Genomic DNA, 15668 nt, shown 5'->3' with positions numbered 1-15668 from the left:
AAATACGTCAAGTGGGTTTGTACCCTTAAAGTATTGTATTGTCCCCAAAAAGTTATACCAATCCCCAATATACACTTATTACTGGAAATGCACATAAAGCGCTTTTTTCCCCGCACTTACTACTGCATCAAGGCTTCACTTCCTGGATAACATGATGATGACGACTCCCAGAGCTGTGCGGGCTGTGGCTGCTGGAGAGGATGATGGCAGGGGGACACTGAGGGACACAGGGCACTGGAGGGACACTGAGCATCCCCCTGCCATCATCCTCTCCAGCAGCCGCACAGCTCTGGGAGTCGGGTTGTGACATCACCATTTTATCCAGGAAGTGACATCATCATGTTATCCAGGATTGATGCAGTAGTAAGTGCAGGGAAAAAACACTGTATAAGTATTTCCTGTAATAAGTGTATATTGGCAACTTGTATAACTTTTGGGGGGCAATACAATATTTAATAAAATTTTTCCCCGGACTTTCCCTTTAAATGGAAGTAAACTAAATGGATGACTTCAATGTCACATAGAGGTATATGCACTCAGCTCTGAATTCCCTCAATTCAGTAAAACATGGGAGATAATCAGAGAAACCTATATTATTATAGTGGTTTACGGGCACTTTCTTTAAAATGGCACTTCACAGTTAAAATAAAAAACAACTGGTTTCCAGTGTGACACAGTGCTCTTTGCTGCCACCTCTGTCCATGTCAGGAACTGTCCAGAGCAGGAGAGGTTTCCTATGGGGATTTGCTACTACTCTGGACAGTTCCTGACATGGACAGAGGTGGCAGCAGAGAGAGATTTTTAAATGGAGGTAAATTACACATCTATATAACTTTCTGACACCAGTTGATTTAAAAAAATTTTTTTTAAATCCAGAGTGCCCCTTTAAAAATGTTAAACGATTGTAAATCTGTTAAACAATGGTCACTATGATCAAAAAACTGCACTTACATGGTCATCCTTCCTAGGAGATTGCAGATATCACTTACAATAAGGTCTTTCATTATGAATTCACCAGAGTTTTAAAGCCTTCATAGGTAAATGGAGGAATCTTGGGTGTACAGGGTTCATTCTTGGACAAGCAGGCAACTTGATTCACTTCACAAGAACCATAGTCCTGATCGCTCTTGAAATAAACTCCATCCGGTGAATACACAGAAGGATCTATGTCTAAATAATTGTAGGGTCGGAGAAAAAATCCAACAGCATTGCCTGGAGTGGCTGTGTTTGGAAGGTCCTCGGAATGAGGAATGTGAAGGAATCCAACTGTGATCCAGGCAACCAAGTCCTATAAAGAGAAGGACAACAGGTAAAATGTATGTGTTTCCCCGGTAACAGACTACATAGAAATGCTTTGTAGTCGTATTCCATTCTACAATATTTGGCACCGCCATGATCAGCTGAATACAGGGGGACTATTGGCAGGTTAGACAAATCTAGCCTGCTGATAGTCCCATATTGTGCAGGAGACACAGAGGAGGAAGATATGTAATTCCCTTGCTGTTAGCAGTGTAATCCTTGGCCTGGAGCAACATTAGTAGCACCAGAAGCAGATTATAATAGGTCCATTTGGGACGGTAGTCCAGGGCCCTGAGCTCCTAAGGGGCCCTTGGCCCCCCAAACAGACTTATGTTAAGTCATGATTTGCATAAAAATCGCTTCTTTTTATCGCAATTTTGCACAAATCAGGGCAAAACTGCAGCCAGGAGACAATGCAGTAACATTAGAGAATATATTGAAGGACCTTATTATGTGACAATGATGTCACCACAGGTCCTTTACAGGCTGCATTATGGAGGAAAGAGACTTAAGTTAGTACCGCCATAGTTACAGTGGGTACTCCTTCTCTTGATAATCAATGGAGCAGATGGTGGACAACAAATAGCAGTGTTTCCTTATAGTATTAAAGGGGTTATCCAGCGCTACAAAAACATGGCCACTTTTCCCCCTACTGTTGTCTCCAGGTCAGGTGTGGTTTGCAATTAAGCTCCATTTACTTCAATGGAACTGAGTTTCAAAACCCCACCCAAACTGGAGACAACAGGAGGGGGAAAGTGGCCATGTTTTTGTAGCGCTGGATAACCCCTTTAAGGGTGCGTTCACACCTACAGGATCTGCAGCAGATTTGATGCTGTGTTCAGTTATTTAAATGAAATCTGCTGCAGAATATCAGCTGCAGATCCTGTAGGTGTGAACGCAACATTAAGGAGTACTCTGGCGCGTCCCCCCCCCCTCCAAAAAAACACACACACAGCTGATATACTTACCATGCCTCTGGTGACGATTGCCGATTAAATCTCCCACCGGCCACATCCCCGTCACCTTCGTCTGCTGTCCTCAGATCTCCCTCGCTTCCGTGTCCGGGTGCAGTGAATGGGAGAGAAAAGGCTACATGTGCACATGCGCATCGGCAGCCTATTCATTGGCTGTAGCGCATCACATGGCTTCCAGCTAGCTCAGCCAATCAGGGCTGAGCAAGCTGGAAGCCATGTGATGCGATCCAGCCAATGAAAAGGCTGCCGGTGCGCAAGTGCACCAGCACCCTTTTCTTCTCCTATTCACTGCTGTGGAAGACAGCGAAAAGGAAGAAGGCCAGGCCTGTCCCCTGCTGTGATGACATCGACCCAAGATCGCGCCCAGGAGAAGAGGACGGGGTCGACAGTTATTTGGTATGTATACTTTCTATGTCTTGCTGGTGGGGGGTCAGATGGGAAAGGGGGTGGAGGTGGGGCCAGATAGCTTATTAACACACATTACAAAGTTATATAACTTTGTAATGTGTGTTAATTAAGCTTAAAAAACAAATCGGTGGAGTACTCTATCGTCTTTATGGACAAGTAACACGAGGAACACAACTGAAGTCACGATGATCGTTGATCTGAAATTGCAAAAACTCAAAAACACAGAGAAATGCAACAGTTCACAGCAATGGCAAGATACAGACCCCAAACAGATATGAAACTCACAAAAAGCAGCCCCCCCCCCCCAACTGCCAAAAATATCTCCACAAAAATTATGAGGCTCTTGGTTACTATTTACAAATAGTGTAAACCATCCCACCACGATAAGATAGCCTCATGCCAGTATTAGATGGATCCTTCATACCCAGAGCATAGGCTTATTACATGCCATGGAGAGGCTAGTACAGTGTAGGTCCATCCCGGCATGGGGCCACCTTACCGTTGCTGGGATGGTTTACACTATTTGCAAATGGTAACCAAGAGCCTCATTATTTTTGTGGTTTTTGGTATTTGGGGGGGGGGGGCATTTAGTGATTTTAATATCTGTATTGGGTCTGTATCTTACCATTGCGGTGAGCTGTTGCATTTCTCTGTGTTTTTGTGTGTTTGCAATTTCAGCGATAGCAACGCACTCCTGCCTAGTGTGAATAGTGTTCTAGGAGAGCTGACCAAATTTGTCTTTTTTATTGATCTGAAATATCTAGTGTTCAGCAAGAGCTGGCATCATGTGGTACAATATTCCTGTTATTTTCCCCTAACATGGGTTATGTTTCCTTATTATTACCTGATTTTGTATATTTTCATCATTTATAAAGTTAGAGAACATCACACTGGGACTCCAGGGATCATTTTGATTGTAGATGGAACTGCTTTCACCCTCTTCATCTTTACGTTTTGTTACCGCTAACTTGTACCTAAAGAATTATGAGATTGTTGTTAAGACATCACATGGTTAAAATGTCACAAGCTTGTGGCTCATTTACCCTGTTATTGAACATGTGTCCTTCTATCTAAAGCATCTTCAGGTCCCGACTAAACTTTCCACCTCCACTTCTTAGACTGACTTGTCTTGGCAGTGACAGCCTGATCAGCCAATCACTGGTCACAGCATCGTCCCATCTCAATCATTGATTGGTTGAGCAGGCTGTCACTGCCATACGAGTTTAGGCTGGGTTCACACTATGTATATTTGAGGCTGTATTTGGTCCTCATGTCAGGTCCTCATAGCAACCAAAACCAGGAGTGGATTGAAAACACAGAAAGGATCTGTTCACACAATGTTGAAATTGAGTGGATGGCCGCCATATAACAGTAAATAACGGCCATTATTTCAATACCACAGCCGTTGTTTTAAAATAACAGCAAATATTTGCCATTAAATGATGGCCATCCACTCAATTACAACATTATGTGAACAGAGCCTTTCTGTGTTTTCAATCCACTCCTGGTTTTGGTTGCTATACAGCCTCACAAATACAGCCTCAAATATACATAGTGTGAACCCAGCCTTAAAATGTATGAAGTACCCCTTTAAGGCAGCTTGTCATGACATTTTAAGATAAATATTTGTTAGAATTGTTAGAATCGAAACTCTTCTTTGTATTATTCTTCCTGAATACTTACTAAATTGACAACTGGGTATTACTGTTGTCAAAGGGGCATGTTCCACACAATCCACTATAACTGATACTATCAGCACTGATCAGAGAGTGTCATCCTTATATATGCAGCTATTTGTTTAAAGGAGAACTTTGGTGAAAATGTTTATTAAAGTATTGTATTGCCCCCCAAAAGTTATACAAATCACCACTATACACTTATTACGGGAAATGCACATAAAGTGCTTTTTTCCCTGCACTTACTACTGCATCAAGGCTTCACTTCCTGGATAAAATGGTGATGTCACTTCCTGGATAAAAATGGTGATGTCACTTCCTGTATAAAATGGTGATGTCACTTCCTGGATAAAATGGTGATGTTACTTCCTGGATAACATAGTGATGTCACTTCCTGGATAAAATGGTGATGTCACGTCCCGACTCCCAGAGCTGTGCGAGCGGTGGCTGCTGGAGAGGATGATGGCAGGGGGACACTGAGGGACACAGGGTACTGGAGGGACACTGAGCATCCCCCTGCCATCATCCTCTCCAGCAGCCACAGCCCGCACAGCTCTTGGAGTCGGGTCGTGACATCACCATTTTATCCAGAAAGTGACATCACTATATTATCCAGGAAGTTACATCACCATGTTATCCAGGAAATTACATCACCATATTATCCAGGAAGGGACATCACCATGTTATCCAGGAAGTGACATCACCATGTTATCCGGGAAGTGACATCACCATATTATCCAGGAAGGGACATCACCATGTTATCCAGGAAGTGACATCACCATGTTATCCAGGAAGTGACATCACCATGTTATCCAGAAAGTGAAGCCTTGATGCAGTAGTAAGTGCAGGGAATAGAGCACTTTATAAGCATTTCCCGTAATAAGTGTATATTGGTGATTTGCATAACTTTTGGGGGGCAATACAATACTTTCATAAAAAAAATTCGCCGGACTTCTTCTTTAACCCTTTGAGGACCAGGCCCAAAATGACCCAGTGGACCGCGCAAATTTTGATCTTCTGAGCTCCTTCTAAGAGCTTTAGCACTTTCAGTTTTCTATCTACAAGCCATGTAATGGCTTATTTGTTACAGGAATAGTTATACTTTGTAATGGCGTCTTTCATTTTACCATAACATGTATGACGGAATCCCAAATATATTATTTATAAGGGTATGAACCCACACACCGTATATGCAGCAGATATGCAACAAATACGCAGCAGATTTGTTGGTACAGATTTGATGCTGTGTTCAGTTATTTAGATCTAATCTGCTGCGATTTTGCTGCGAGTTTGCTGCGAGTTTGCTGCGTATCGCAGCAGTAAATACGCTGCATATACGGTGTGTGGGTTTATACCCTAAAGATATAAATTGGTGAAATCGTAAAAAAGAATGCAATATGGTAACATTTGGGGGGTTCCTGTGTCTGCGTAATGCACTATATGGTAACAGCGACATGATACTATTATTCTATAGGTCAGCCCGAACACAACCATATGCAGGTTACACAGATTCTCTAATGTTATATATATTTTTTTTAAATGAAATCCTTTTTTTTGGCAATTAATTATAAATAAAATAGCCCTATTGTGACGCTTATAACAGTTTTATTTTTTTACCTTTGCGAATGTATGGGGTGTAATTTTTTCCACCATGATCTCTAGTTTTTATTAATACCATATTTGTGAAGATCGGACGTTTTGATCACTTTTTATAATTTTTTTTTTTATATATAATGAAACATAAAATGGGTAATCCGCGCACTTTTTTCCCTCTTTTCGTGTACGCCGTTTACCGTTCGCAATGACGCTTGTTATATTTTAATAGATTGGACAATTACGCACGCTACAGTATATTATATGTTTATTTGTTTATTTTTATATGTTTTATTTATATAATGGGAAAGGGGGGGATTTAGACTTTTATTGGGGGAGGGGTTTTGGGGTAGTGTAATAGTGTTTTGAACTTTTTTTTTTTTACACATTTGAAGTCCCTTTGGGAGACTTTTACATACAGTACTTTGATTTTTACACTGATCATTGCTATGCCATAGGCATATCATTGATCAGTGTTATCGGCGCTCTGCTCATTGAGCCTGCCTGTGCAGGCTTAGTGTAGCAGATCGCCGATCGGACCGCAGGGAGGCAGGTGAGAGACCTCCGGCGGTCCGTTTTACCGATCGGGACCCCCACAGTCACACTGCGGGGGTCCCGATCGGTAAGTGACAGGGGACTCCCCCTGTCACTTACACTTAAACGCTGCGGTCGTGGTGAGGTCCCGGCTGCAATCACCCCCCTGCTGCCCGGTGATGTCCCGGCTGCCCCCACCTGCTATGAAGCGCACTCCGCTCCTGAGGGTGCTTCATAGCCGGAGAAACACCCAGGACGTATAGTTACGCCCTAGGTCGTCTGGGGACAGACTTCCATGGTGTAACTATACGCCCTGGGTTGTCTAAGGGTTAAATAAATATCTGATATAAGGAATTTGCCATTAGTACAATGTAGAGGTTGCCCCACACTGGCCCTACAACTACCACGTCAATTGTACACACCTTACATGATCGTTTGCTAGGCTTCTCACCTGGCCCATCCCATTGCTTTCTCCACTGCACTTTCTTCTGGTAGAAAGTCTCCAGCAAAGCTGACTATCTGGACTCTGTAGGAGCGAGGATGGCCCCATTTGTTGGTCGTGTTGCTCGAGAAGTGGATATATCGGGGTGACTTGGCGTGCAGCTCAAATGCTGCTTGGTTCTCTGTCTCCAACACGTTTCTTACCACCTTTGGTCGTTGTACCTTGACCTCTGGTTGCCATGGTAAGCTTACCGGATTAAACTGCATGTCCTGAGTCATAATGGAATTGTCAATTCCTATATAAATAAATAAATGAATAAATCAATAAATAAATATGTGATCTAATTTTTTCACAAATGAACACTTGCTTCCAGGTTCCCTCAGATTACATAGTAACATAGCTAAAGGGGTATTCCAAGAAAAAATAACTTATCCCCTATTCACAAGTAAGAGATCTCAGGGGGGTACGACCTCCAACCCCCCCGGGGATCTCTGTATTGGGCCCCGGCTTCTGTGTTATTCCTATGGAAGTGCCTGAAAGAGCCGGGGAAGCTGGGAAAATGCTGTACTTTGCTCTCTCTGGCGGTTCCATAAGAATGAATAGAACAGCCGGAAAGAGACGAGTAAGCTAGAAGAGTGCTTTCTTTGGTCTCTCTAAAAACTCCATATGAAATAATAGAGCCACAGGTCTTTTGCTTTATTCATTACACAGAAGCCTGGCCCAATATGGACCCCCAGTGATCTCTGACTTGTCCCCTAATCTGTGGATAGGGGACAAGTTAATTTTTCTTGGAATACCCCTTTAATAAGGTTGAAAGAAGACGAGAGTCCATCATGCTCAATCTACAGAAACCCTACTGTGTTGATCCAGAGGAAGGCAAAAACCCTTATGAGGCAGATGACAACTGTCACATCACAGGGAGAAAATTCCTTCCCGACTCTAATGGCAATCAGAACAATCCCTGGATCAACGTCTTATCACGTGTAATCTAATGTCCATAACTTGTAAGGGTGCGTTCACACCTGCAGGATCCGTAGCAGATCTGCAGCAGATCCGCAGCAGATTTGATGGTGCAGATTTGATGCTGTGTTCAGTTAATTAAACGAAATCTGCTGCGGATCCGGTAAGTGTGAACGTACCCTAATACTACATTTTTCAATAAAAGCATCCAGGCCTCCCTTGAACTTATTTTATTAATCAGCTGACGGTTTGGCATCCCAGCAGCAAGATTCCTTTTGACCAGTTTTCTTTTTAATAACCCTCCCAGGCTGGCTTCATACTGCCTTTAAAAATGGCAACAAAAAAACATGTGTTTTTTTATTTTATTTTTGCAAAAATGCTAGCGGCCAGATGTTACCTAGAAGTTAATGGACTCCCATAGACTTCAATGGAAATTTTCTGCTCCCCTTAAACACATAAAATAGCTTATGTGTATGGTGTTTTAAGTGGCATTTTTAGGGCCTGAAAACTCACAATCTGGCTCCCAGGGGCTCTTCTGGTATTTACCCAATCAGCCAATCAATCAGCCATGTTTTTCTAAGCCTGAATAACCCTTTTAAGTTTATTGGGGGAGATTTATCAGACATGGTGTAAAGTGAAACTGGCTCAGTTGCCCCTAGCAACCAATCAGATTCCACCTTTCATTCCTCACAGACTCTTTGGAAAATGAAAGGTGGAATCTGATTGGTTGCTAGGGGCAACTGAGACAGTTTCACTTTACACCATGTTTGATAAATCTCCCCCAATTGTCTATAAAGTTTATACTGTATAGCCTATTAGGCAACTCTCAGTTAATAAAGAGGAATCCTCCGTTGGATCCTCATCCCTTGGTCAGAGTAGGGAAGGGTTACAAACAGCGTCTCTTGATCTGGAGGATCTGTTCTGCATAACACAGCCAAGACAGTTATTTAAAGGGGTAGTTCACAAACAAAAAAATCCTTTCAAATCAACTGGTGCTAGAAAGTGCCAGAGGTTTGGAGATTACTTCTATTAACACTTATCAGATGCTTCATGTCCTGCAGGAAGTGGTATTATTTCTAGTTTGAAGAGCAGGAGAGGTTTTCTATGGGAATACACTACTTCCTGCAGGACATACAGCAGCTGATAAATACTGGAAAAGTTGAGATTTTGAAATAGAGGTAAATCATAATTGATGACCCTATAATTGCTTTATTTAGATCATGTTAAAAAAAATGCAGAATAAGAAGTTATCGGGGAAGTTTCAGAATTATAGCGCTAACTTACAGCACATTTTATGCCATGAGTAAGGGCTGTCTCTAAGCCAGAAATGTAAATCACAAGGAGACAGTAATGTAACTAAAGAACATTTAATAAATGATCAATAATCAAATAAAACACAGTATAGGGAGAAATGACTATAGATAATAATATAGACAATGTTGATGAGGTAACTTTCCTAGGCTGCTTTCTCCCCATTATAAGACCATATCGGATTGATACCATCTGTCTCCCGAGCATTATTCCATTAATATTTGCATATGGATAGAAGTAACTTACCATTCCCATATAGAAGTTTTCCCAGTTTCCCATACATTGACTCCTAATACTCCTCATGGAAAACTAGGATAAAGAACTACTCTCCTTAAAAAGAGCCATTTGCTCATTGCATAAGGGTCCTATTTCACGGGCCGAGGAGGGCCCGATGAATGATGTAAACGAGCATCGATCTGCTAGATCGCCGCTCGTTTACTGGGCCTATTCCACGGCCCGATGATCGTTGAGTTACCGATGTCCTTGCAGCCCTTGCAGCAATATATTACCTGGCTGCAGGGCTTGTCCTCCGCTCCGTCTCCTCCCCGGGTCCCCATCTATCATCTATCTATCTCCTATCTATCTATCTATCTATCTATCTATCTATCTATCTATCATCTATCTATCTCCTATCTATTATCTATCTATCTATCTATCTATCTATCTCCTATCTATTATCTATCTGTCTCCTATCTATCTATCTATCTATCTATCTATCTATCTATATATCTTTCTTCTATCTATCTATCTACCCATCTATCTATCTATCTATCTATCTATCTATCTATCTATCTATCTATCTGTCATACCCATGACTGCATCTTTGAACAAGTTGAACTCTTTAACACTGTACACAGGCATGAAAATATACAATATTGTTACATCCCTATATTAAAACTATGTATACTATTAATCCGTATATAAAGGCATGCGTTTCCATATTTATAGAGTCATGTGGAGTAATATACAGCTTAAACTTTTGATATATATGTCTTACCTCCAACATCCAAATCCACTTTGTAGTTGATAAAATGTGTGTGAAGTGTTCCCAATGTATGGTCGCCAACCCTTGACCCATACTCCTTTCCATCGGCAAAGTAGAATGAAGAGCTGATGTATCCTGTGGCGTGGATCTTGGCTTCAATGACTCCATTTTGATAGAAGATGAAATCCCAGATATAGTCATAATTTATGAGAGTTGAAACGGCTCGGACAACCAGGACAGTGCTGGCGAGCCCTCCATAATACATGGAGTGCATGTTGGAATAGTGCCGACGGAGGGGTACACCCAGGTTTTGCTCAAAAATACATATGGCATTCTTATTTGTGTCGGGAGTTTCAGATTCCATAAGATAGTGAGCATCAACATAAGTGGCAAGATAAGGACAATCAACACCTCTCACTAATTCGAATGAGAACCTTCCAATGCCAAAGCTACCATCTAAGTATCTGAGGATCATCCCTCCAGGACTATTAGATCCGTAAATTGCAATGGCTTCTTGAGTACTAATTTCGTAGGCAATGCGTTCATTGTTAAATCTGATATCAAAAAGACGTAGACCAGAGTTTACATGTATGCCATATGTGAAGCTCCATGATTGGAAAGTTACCTGGTTCTTATGAACTGTGTACCGATTACCTTCCGGGTTGAATTGCAGTGGGGCTCCAGGTTGAGGACTGATCTTTGGCTTCATAGAGCCAATGTCATTTTCTGGTTTCACTTTTGGGATTTTTATCACGTCCACTTTCCCTGCACTGAATTGCTTCTCCAGATCGGCCATATTCGAGAAGTAGGCACCATTGTAGAAGACTTTTAGGACTCTCCACTTTGAGACGTCAAGACTTTTGTGGTCCAGAAGTATCTCCAGACCAATTGGTTGGACAGAAAAACAGCTTTCCGTCGTTTTGAGAAATAGAACAAACCAGGTATTTCTATCTCCAGATTTTACGCCTCTCGGGACCGTGGTAAGAGCGGCCAAACTGGACCCATCGTACCCAAGGGCTTTTAAAAATTTTGGTGCCGTGGAAAATTCGTTTTCATATACTAAATTATAAGCATCAACATATTCTTTACCAATCACAGGCCGGCGGTAGTATGGAAGTTTCTCTTTGTATTTTTGCAATGTGATGTCACGGAAGTAGGATGGATTGGAAAGAGGACCTACCACGTATTCTGTAATGTTAGGTTCCTCTTGATCTCCAAAAAAGACAACAGCAAGAGCCTCCCGTTTCGGCTTTTCTCCCTCTCGATCCAAGTAATCTAGAACCTCTCGCTTTGGCGGGTATCGGACATCTACATAGTAAATACAATTTTCTGTAGGTTTTGCATCAGCTGCATTGACCAGTTTCACGCCCAGATTTTTTTTCAGGTAGTCAACAGTTGCAGAAAACTCTTCTGGTGTCAGGTCGGAAAATACCGAGCCTTTGTCACTCTTCTGTTGTTCCGCATTGGCTTTAAGATTTCCACGTTGCGGTTTAGAAGAACAGCTCTCGGCTGACTTTCCTGCTCCAGATATTAAAACAGAAACCAGTGCCAAGATAGTTACCAGTGCCACGGCTAAGAGTATGAGCACAGCTTTCAGATTCATGGTAGATGCGAAAGAGTGTGTGCTAAGTGAGAAGCAAGAAGCCCCTTTGAATGGGCAGAACGAATCTTCTGAAATTTAAAACTATTGTGTAACTTAGGGGGAGGGGGGTTCTGAAAATAGCTGAAGACCATACTGAAGCAGGCTTGGTTCCCAGTTTCGAGAGGATAACATGGATGATTTTAATTGAAAGCATCCTTGGAAACTATTTTGGCAAAAACATTTTCTTGAGGTTTGAAAAGTTCTGTATTATATTCAATGAAACATCTCTACTGCAAATTTAGATTTAACTATAGAAACATTGTCAGCAGAAAAAGACCACTGGGTCCATCTAGTCTGCCCTTTTAGTATTTCCCTTCTTATTATCTTGGGATAGATATATGTTTATCTGCTGGAAGTTTGTTCCAGGCATCTACTACTTTTTCAGAAAAGTAATATTTTCTCAAGTTCTACCAACTTACCCCTAATTGTTAGAAACAAAACCAGACGTCTGTCCTCAAAGCCAGAGAAATCTAAGGATAGAAAGAAACTCTACAATTTACTTAAAAGTTGACATTTAATCTGAATAAAACAAAATAATTAAATAATTAAATAAAAATATTATGTACAAAGGACAAATAATATAACAATAGCAAAAAGGCCCTTTGCTGATCTTTTGGGTCAAAACTTTTGGTCAGCAAATTGATACAAAATGAACACAGTTTTGTTGTAGCGATTGATGGCCAGCTTTTTGTGAATAAAGGCAATTAACTCTGTAATGGGGGAGGGGGGCTTTTCACAAGAATGCACTTAGCCCTTTAACCCCACACCTCCTGGGCTACAGCATGTGTCTTTGGTCCATGCTTGAGGTGGACACAATAACTACTTCAATGCCTGCACATGTCGGAGAGGATTACTATTATGCTCCCCCCTGGTATAATCTATTAGGCAGTGACATCCTTGTTTTGCCTGTCCTGTTAAGGGCCTGATTCAGCCGATTATCGCTCCGTGGAATAAAACAGCACAACATTTTAGGGATGTTAAAAGCAAGAAAAGAGAGACATTTATGAATAAGGATGGGTGGCAGGGGGTATATACATCACATAGATAAGCCAGTGCAATAAAAAGGACTTGTAAATTAAAGCTTATTTAGAAGTCCAAGATTCTTGGTCAGTTCAGTCTTATCTGTGGAGTGTGCCCATGTAAATCGCACCACTCATACCACTTTTAGGCCATGGCACTTGGACTCACCATGTCTTGATCCCCGTTGCTCAGGGTGCTCACGAAGACGAAGGATAGATGGTCCTCAAAATACGATCATAAACAGAAGCAAAGTCAGAGCACTCTTCCACTGCAACCAAGTTGGTATTCAGCTAGCAAGTTGGTCATCAGATGCAGACAGATAACAGGCAACAGCTGTTTCACACGACGCAGAGTGCTTCTTCACTAAGGGCTGTGAAGAAGCACACTGCGTCGTGTGAAACAGCTGTTGCCTTTTATCTGTCTGCATTTGATGACCAGCTTGCTAGCTGAATAAACCCCAACTTGGTTGCAGTAGAAGAGTGTTCCGACTTTGCTTCTGTTTATGATTGTTAGTCCAAGTGTTAATGACTGGAAGGTTTTTATCAATTTGAATTCCCACACTTTCTTCTCTCTGTCACTCTGGAAGTGACCTTTGAGTATCATAACCTGTAAATCCATTATTCTATGGTCCAGTCCTGAAAAAAGTTGGCCTACAGGGGTTGTAAGACTTCTTTTTATTGTATGTCTATGTAAATTCATTCTAGTCTGTAATTTCTGTTTTGTTTCCCCTATGTAAACCCTTGTGGGGCATCGTGTACACATAGACCACATTGGAGGATGTACATGAAAAAGCATCAGTGATTGTATTGTCCCACTGTGTATAGTCCCAAAATGGGACTTTCTACATCTTACCAAAAATACATAAAGAAGGTAATCCAGGGAGACCAATAATCTGGGTTGGGCTGGGTTGAAAATATTTTAAAGCCCTTGGTGAGGCAAACACCCAGTTATATCCAGGACACCACCGATATCTGCAATGTATGGGAAGTGCTATGGGAAGCAAAATGTCTCCCCAATATGCCAATCTCTTCATTGGCAAAATGGAGGAGGAGTTCCTAATAATTTGTATGATCTGGCATATTTCCGGCACAGAGATGATCTACTCATAATTTGGACAGTATCTGAAGAGGAATGGCTTACCTTTCACAGAAACTTTAATAAATTCCATCCCACCATTAAACTCACACTCAGATACTCAAAATCCAAAATACATTTCCTGGACACAACTATATCTATAGAGAACAACACCATACAAACATTGATCTACAAGAAACCTACAGGCCACCCAGCATACCTAAAATGGAGCAGCTTTCATCCAAACCACACAAAGAAGTCCATCATCTATAGCCAAGCCCTGAGATACATTAGGATTTGTTCTGATGATAAAGATAGAGAACACCACCTATCATCTTTAAGAGAGACATTCTTAAAACAAGGCTACCATCCAATAACTATAGATGAACAGATCCGCAGAGCCAAAAGAATTCCAAGACAAAGCCTCCTGGAATATAAGCAAAAGGAGTAGAACAGCCGGGTACCATTAGTGGTCACCTATAACCCTCACATGCAGGGCCGTATTTACCACTAGGCACCCGTGGTCCGGTGCCTCGTGCATCTGTCTTTCTTTGGTTTAAATCCCCTGATGGAAATAAATAACTATATTTATTTTCTTATTTTTTGCATCATTGTATTAAAAAAAAAAAATCATTGTAAAACTAATTTGGACCTGATTGCTAAATCTTTGCACTTTTAGAAATCATACAATAATGAAAAAAAAAAAATATATAAATACAATAAAGAAGCATAGAAAGAACTGCTGGTGGTCTCTAGACAGGTGAGTTGCCCCTAGACCACAGCTCCAACACATTAAGGCTCAGAGATTCAACCATATCTTAGTGTTTCTTTCAGACATAACCGGCCTACAGGGGACTGATCTGCAATCAGAAACACTGGCTGACCACTGAGCGAGCAGGAGGCCGGGCAGCATTGATTATTCATGAAGAAGAGGGAGGAGGAATTAGTGGTGAGGCGTGCCAGAGTGAGGCACAAACAACTCAAGCCAGAGATAAGCTGCTGCTAGAGGAGGCTAGCACAAATCATCTCCCCCTCCCCATTGTTGCTGATGCTGCCGCTAAGTCTAGCATCTATGTTTGTGGTGGAATGAGGTGTTAATGTTATTTCCCATGTATGACCAGCTTTACTGAACAGTCTTAGTTTCTCCAAGTTGAGCCATTAGCCTGGATTGCTCCGCTGTGCAGATGTAACACAGGTCACTGGGGAATGGCCTGGGAGAATGATACTTGAATGGGATGGCACCTGTGGCTTGGCTGGATTATGTAGTGCCAAAGCCAGTCATGGTCTAGTGGGCCTGAGGAGTGGCACAGATGTATCCACGTTCCAATGGGCTTAAAGGGTATTGCTATATTTCCGATGTTCTTGGATACCATGGGGCACTCCCCAGAGTAGGAGATACAGGGAGATAAAGCGATCGTTCATGTTGCTTGGCTCCACATTTAGGCTATGTTCACACTACGTATATTTCAGTCAGTATTGTGGTCCTCATATTGCAACCAAAACCAGGAGTGGATTAAAAACACAGAAAGGATCTGTTCACACAATGTTGTAATTGAGTGGATGGCCGCCATATAACAGTAAATAACGGCCATTATTTCAATATAACAGCCGTTGTTTTACAATAACAGCAAATATTTGCCATTAAATGGCGGCCATCCACTCGATTTCAACATTGTGTGAACAGATCCTTTCTGTGTTTTTAATCCACTCCTGGTTTTGGTTGCAATATGAGGACCACAATACTGACTGA

The 15668-nt window shown here is 41.7% G+C and overlaps 1 protein-coding gene and 1 pseudogene across 1 annotated transcript; one reads left to right on the top strand and one right to left on the bottom strand.

Annotated features, from left to right (window-relative positions):
- The window catches only part of LOC138772585 (catenin alpha-1 pseudogene), a 719716-nt pseudogene that overhangs the window by 204072 nt on the left and 499976 nt on the right, over nucleotides 1-15668 (top strand).
- LOC138771727 (amine oxidase [copper-containing] 3-like) lies at nucleotides 544-11841 on the bottom strand. Its single transcript, XM_069951671.1, has 4 exons — nucleotides 10195-11841; nucleotides 6936-7221; nucleotides 3526-3655; nucleotides 544-1288 (listed from the first exon to the last, which is right to left on the bottom strand). Exons 1-4 carry the CDS (start codon nucleotides 11783-11785, stop codon nucleotides 1004-1006), a joined length of 2292 nt encoding a protein of 763 aa, XP_069807772.1. The 5' UTR covers nucleotides 11786-11841; the 3' UTR covers nucleotides 544-1003.

Source organism: Dendropsophus ebraccatus, chromosome 14 (assembly GCF_027789765.1).
Source record: "Dendropsophus ebraccatus isolate aDenEbr1 chromosome 14, aDenEbr1.pat, whole genome shotgun sequence".
NCBI lineage: Eukaryota > Metazoa > Chordata > Amphibia > Anura > Hylidae > Dendropsophus > Dendropsophus ebraccatus.
Note: the sequence above shows the minus strand (reverse complement) of the source record. Positions and strands in the feature narration are given on the sequence as shown.